General features: G+C 43.7%; 1 protein-coding gene across 6 annotated transcripts in view; it reads left to right on the forward strand.

The window, feature by feature from the left end:
• il1rapl1a (interleukin 1 receptor accessory protein-like 1a) overlaps nucleotides 1–6,000 on the forward strand; it is a 193,700-nt gene extending 187,700 nt beyond the window's left edge. For 4 of the 6 annotated variants that reach the window (XM_052082247.1, XM_052082246.1, XM_052082248.1 and 1 more), the window contains 3 exons: nucleotides 680–850; nucleotides 1,514–1,558; nucleotides 3,986–6,000. In XM_052082247.1, the coding sequence (XP_051938207.1) occupies nucleotides 680–850; nucleotides 1,514–1,558; nucleotides 3,986–4,707 (938 nt within the window). In that variant the 3' untranslated portion in view covers nucleotides 4,708–6,000. The remainder of the gene's footprint in view (nucleotides 1–679; nucleotides 851–1,513; nucleotides 1,559–3,985) is intronic. The other 2 variants (XM_052082249.1, XM_052082250.1) reach the window with 1 other exon arrangement.

Genomic DNA, 6,000 nt, shown 5'->3' on the forward strand with positions numbered 1-6,000 from the left:
TCACATTTTTCTGAAAAAAAAAAATAATAATTGCTTATATTAACCCTCTCAGGGACAGCGGTTACTACAGTGGACAGCTCATCATGTTATCAGGTTATCAGTCGTTGCAAAATCATTTTTATGCAAAGCGGGACTGTCAGCTTATGCTGAAACTAACGAAGAAAGTAACTTGTAATTGAACTTTTTACATCCGGTCAAGCCACTCGGTTACTTTTAACGCATTGGAGAGTGGGAAATGATTGAACATACCGTATTTTCCGCACTAAAAGGCGCAGCTAAAAGCCTTCCGTTTTCTTAAAAGCTCCCAGCGCGCCTTAAAATCCGACACGCCTTGTGTACGATCATTACGGTAATATTTCAACCCCCAAAATGGCTCCTTGCTCGAGACATGCTGACAAGGTCGAGTTCAAACTTAAGCCGATCTGTCGCTGCCTTATTAAAAATAAGTAGTGTACTGACATCTGATTGTTCTGTTGTCGTTTCCTTGAGCATAGTGCCACCTAGCGGATGCATTATAGATTGCATCTTATAATGCGGTGTATGAAAAAAAAATACAAAATAGGCCATTCATTGAAGGTGCGCCTCATAATCCAAGGCGTCTTTTAGTGTGGAAAATACGGTACTTTTAACGTGTTGGAGAGTGGGAAGTGATTGAATATAATTGATTATCTTCTTCTAGAAAACAAGGACTATGACGCCTACCTGTCCTACACCAAAGTGGACCCCGACCAGTGGAGTCAGGAGACCCGTGAGGAGGAACGCTTTGCCCTGGAGATTCTCCCCGACGTGCTAGAGAAGCATTACGGCTACAAACTCTTCATCCCCGACCGGGACCTCATTCCGACTGGAAGTAAGCACCGAGCTGCCACACCCTTTCGTGTTGAGTGTCTTTTGTGTTTTGTTGTGGGTTTTTTTGTGTCTCGTGTTTTGTGGACGTTTCTCCTTCGAGCCTTTTGAACACACAGGCTTCTCCTGGAATGTTTATCGTATGGTGTAATCTAGCGCACGGGGCAAGCTGATGTAATGAAGACATCTCACATCTTGCGTGCCTCGCTGCATGCATTTTTAAACCGCTGAAAATTCCGTCTGAACAAATTCTCATGCATGCTAACTGTGCTCGGTAGGCTGTCTGAGGCGCTAGTACATAGCGTGCTCTAGTTAGCAGCGATGCGGCGTGTTTGTACTGTCGGCTTCATGCGGAACAGATGAAACGCAAACACGTCCTGGTTGGACCATACAGAATTAAACATCAGTGGGGAAATGTGTTGAAGGCTCCGAGCCGTTGCGGACTGCTCTGCCTCTATGCTATTTATCAAAGTAAAATTGCCGGCGGCGTTTGCGCCTGACACAATCATGGCAGATGAACGTCCAATTCGGGAGGCTCGTGATTGAAATCAAATGCGACGCGAAAGATCAATGAGAGCAGATGAGGCCACTTTGACGAAAGGCTGTTGTGTTGAGCATGTCTCGTGTTGCGTGTTCATGATCTGAATGTCAACATGTTTATGTTTAGGTCTCACCACTGAGCATTACCAGGATGACGCGCGACTCTTTGGAGGTACTTTGCCCTGAATTTGTTTTTTTGTTTTTTCCGAAACGCTGTCCAATCATCAAGTTCAGATCCTCACAGGATGATACGAATTAGATGCATCGAGACACCTCAACTTAAGACAAATAGCGATTTTTAGAGCTTCGATAACATTTGAAGTTGGGCGATTCAAATGAATATTTTAAATTTTGCTTTCCCGCAGTTCACAACAAAGAAAATGAGAGTTTACGGAACGGTTATGCCTTTAATGGAACCCCAACTTGCTCGCTTTGTTGCGCTAGCTAACATTGTTGCCATAAATTTCAGGAACTTAAATGACTGTTTTGGGCCCCAAAATACAAGTTGTGTTTTTCCCTGGGTACTACTAGCGTGGAAACCGTTCACCTTGTCATTTTTATTGCGCTTCCCATGTGCTTTCGCTATCACAGAGTGCACCAGCGTGGCTGTGTTGACCACACACACGTAATGATTTGTGATTGTAAACATGGGAAAGGTTGAACGTTTGTCAGCTGCTTTCTGAGCAGAATCGGGAGGAAATAATAAACACACCTTACACCACAGGCTAATCGTTCAGAATCATTTTGGGGAGTTATGTAACACTTAACTGTCTTTCCTGACTCACAGTAGGTGACAAGGGGGTGACGACTCAAATCAGGCATTTCTCTTTTATTTTAGTCGATGACGTCCTGCCAGTTATAGTGCAATGTAGTCGTCTAGAAGAAAAAAAGCGTTGTTTCTTTTAAACATAATTTTACCCCTTCTGCATGCTTTAAATCATGATTTTGTTGAAGAAAGAAAGCTTAAATTGTCGTTATTTTACATTCGCTCCGTGCAAGTACTTTGTACTGCATTTTCATCCTTATTGATATATCCTCAATATTTATATGACTATAAAAAGCAATAAAACCTCATACAAAACACAAATCAGGGATTGCGCAATAAACAAGGAGAATAAATTTCCCCCAAATCCGCCACGGATGAAACACAACAGAGCTGGGGAACACTTTCAATCTTTTTTTTTCCCATCGCAAATAATTCTAATCGAACCTGTACTCGGCATGTTAACTGTCATTTAATTGTGTCAAATTCGTCACTGTGACGAGTCATCGCGCAAGATTCACAAATGTCTTTTGCCAAGGTCAGCTCGAACTCCATGTTCGTATGTTTTCGCAAATATTTTGTGGAAAACAAGTCCAAGAAGAGAAAATCATCCTTCTATGCCAAAGCCTTATAAAAGACAATCGCTCTGATTTATGGATCCAAACTTGGAACTGATTGGTCGCAACAGAGAAAGCAGTAAATTGAAGACGATACAATAAAACCTTCAAGCTCCAGGCATCTTGGGTGGGTTATCTGGAGGAAATTGGTCCCACAGCTCCAGTCATCTTACATCCGGTATTGTTTCATTGCTATCGAACAATACAGCGGTCCTTTTTTTTTTTAGGACAGAGTTCCTTTCGTACACTTGGTGACATCAGCGGAATTTGCGCTCACGACTGAATGTGTTGTCGTCTATCACTGCCGTAGGCTAAGGTGTTACAATTACAGCAGAGATATGTTTGAAAAAAAAAAGATGAAGTACAATGAGTTACGTAAGAGAACCTTGTTGTGCAGTGTCGTGATGTATTCTCACGTTGTCATTTTACAAAATACCTTTCACAATAAATACCTGCAGGATTTTACTTTGAAAAAAAATGCACCAGAAGCCTGCATATTAAGAGTCTTTGTAACTTCCGCTAACAACCCAGGCTAAACTTACGTACTTCCTTGACGCATCACTTTGCTATTTAGACGGTGCTTTGGCGGCACCTTGTGGCATCTTAATGTATTTCAAAAAGAGTGCAAATACTGTAAATCCACTTTAAAAAAATTCAACTTGTATTATGGGGTTGGAAAAAAAATCGGTTTAGTTTGAAAAACGGTATAATATAAATTCCTGACATTTAAAAGTGAGCGAGTTGTTTTCACTCATATTTTGAAGTTGAGGTCCCATTAAAGGGACAAATGTTCTGTCAATTCTTCTTTCTTTGCTGTGAAATGCAGGAAAGACGATTGTCACAACAGCAAAAATTGCCCAACTTAGAATGTTTTCAAAGTCCGTTGCGTTGAAATTTTGTTTTGTTTTGTTTTTTACACCGTAGATATGGAAAGGTTCCACGGAGGAAAAAAAAAAAAGCCAAATCGGTAAATTTGTGAAAAATTACCGAATGTGAGAAGCTGGCAAATTTGTTGAGTCGACTTCGACACCCCCATCCCGAATTGACGCCTTCCAGGCTTGGATATGAAATGAGCTATTGTCTTGCGTCGAACTCTGTGCGTCTATTGTTCAGTGTTGTCCCTTGTCCTCCAACAAACAAACCTCTTCAATCCTCCCGCCTCCGGATTGCCATTTTCTCTTTTCTTTTCATTTTTAACCAGCCTCCCTGTTTCCCGCAGCTTACATCGAGGACGTGGCGCGCTGCGTAGATCAGAGCAAGCGGCTCATCATCGTCATGACGCCCAATTACGTGGTGCGGCGCGGCTGGAGCATCTTCGAGTTGGAAACCCGCCTGCGCAACATGCTGGTCACCGGCGAGATCAAGGTGATCCTCATCGAGTGCGCCGAGCTGCGCGGCATCATGAATTACCAGGAAGTGGAGGCCCTCAAGCACACCATCAAGACCCTGACCGTCATCAAGTGGCGCGGCCCCAAGAGCAACAAGCTGCACTCCAAGTTCTGGAAGCAGCTGCAGTACGAGATGCCCTTCAGGCGCACCGAGCCCATGCTGGGCCACGAGCCGGCGCTGGACGTCAGCGAGCAGGGCGCCTTCGGCGAGCTGCAGACCGTCTCGGCCATCTCCATGGCGGCGGCCACATCCACCGCCATGGCCACCGCCCACCCGGAGCTGCGCTCGTCCTTCCACAACTCCTACCACACCACCGTGAGGCAGAAACACTACTACCGCAGCTACGAGTTCGACCTGCCCGCGGGGGGCACCCTGCCTCCGCTCTCGTCGCTGGGGAGCCAGCACACCTACTGCAACATCCCCCTGACGCTGCTCAACGGCCAGAGGCCGCCCGGGAAGAGCCGCGAGCACAGCCTGGAGGAGGCGCACGCCAACAACGCCATGCTGCCCCTGCTGCCGCGCGAGACCAGCATCTCCAGCGTCATCTGGTAAACCCGCTCGCAAGAGTCCACGCGGTAAAAGTCCTTTTCTCTTTCTCCACGGGAGACGCCCGTTTACCCCCCCCCCCCCCCACCCCCCGTCTCTCCTCCCACTGAAAGAACCGACACTCTGTTTTGGGTCATTTTCTACGTGGTGATTTGTAAGCATCCAAGGACACTGGCGTAGGAGAACGCTCTGGTGCGCACACACTAACACACTCAAACACACACACACACACACACACACACACACACACACACACACACACGCAAATACATCCATCCACGCAAAAGGAAAACAGGGTCTTGTACATATACAGCATCTGCATTCATTTGTAGCATTCCTCTTCTGTTCTCTCATTCACACGTCTGTTGCCTTCTCCATCCTAGGAGTTTGCTTTAACTTCCAGAGGTGTATATTTTTATCACTACAGTATGTTTTTTTTTTGGGTTTTGTTTTTACTATTCAATGCCCATGTGCTTGTTCGAAAAGCCAGTTATGCAGTGTACTCTTTCATTTGAAATAATTGCATTCTTTCTAGGTTTCCCTGGACATTTTAACAGCTTCCAGGAGCTGTAATGACTTTTTTTTTGTGGGGGGGTTGACCTGTAAAGGGTGTATCTACTTTGAAAAAAAATGGTGTATCACAACAACAACGAAACAAAAAAAAACATAGAATATGCAAAAATTAAAAGTGTGGGGCTGAGAAGGAGGGGGTGGGGCTTGTCCACATCAATCAGCTCCCTGCAGCAGAAGAAGACGTTTGGTATTTTCTATTTGAGACGCTGTTTGAGAATGCCTCACCTTAAAAAAAAAAAACAGAACGTGTAGATTATTTTAAAAAAATAACTCTATTTTTATAAGCAGTTGCCTGAGGACTCAAATTTTATTGTTTCATCCACCACGGGAGGACAATTCAGTGTTTTGTACACAACTTTTGAATCCCACACAAACTCTAATCATTCTCATTGTTTGTTTTGTTTTTAAAAGGAAAAAAAAACAATATTCACATTCTGATAACTACTTTGGTTTCCTATGTAACAATAATTCATGTTTAAGGCAAGAAAAAAAAAAGAGTACATTTGTGTTCGGGGGGCAAAGACTTTAGATATATTTGAAGGTGTGACTTTTTTGAGTATGCATAGCAAATAGATCTGTATTCTATATATAATATAGATATTTATATAAATATATCAACACAATTTTCACGCGGAGAGAAATGTCTATCTTTATAGGAACACGAGTCCTGATCAGTTTGCCCCTTATACTTTCTCACTGCACATTAAAAACAACCTTGATTTCCTT

Source organism: Hippocampus zosterae, chromosome 12, assembly GCF_025434085.1.
Source record: "Hippocampus zosterae strain Florida chromosome 12, ASM2543408v3, whole genome shotgun sequence".
Lineage (NCBI taxonomy): Eukaryota > Metazoa > Chordata > Actinopteri > Syngnathiformes > Syngnathidae > Hippocampus > Hippocampus zosterae.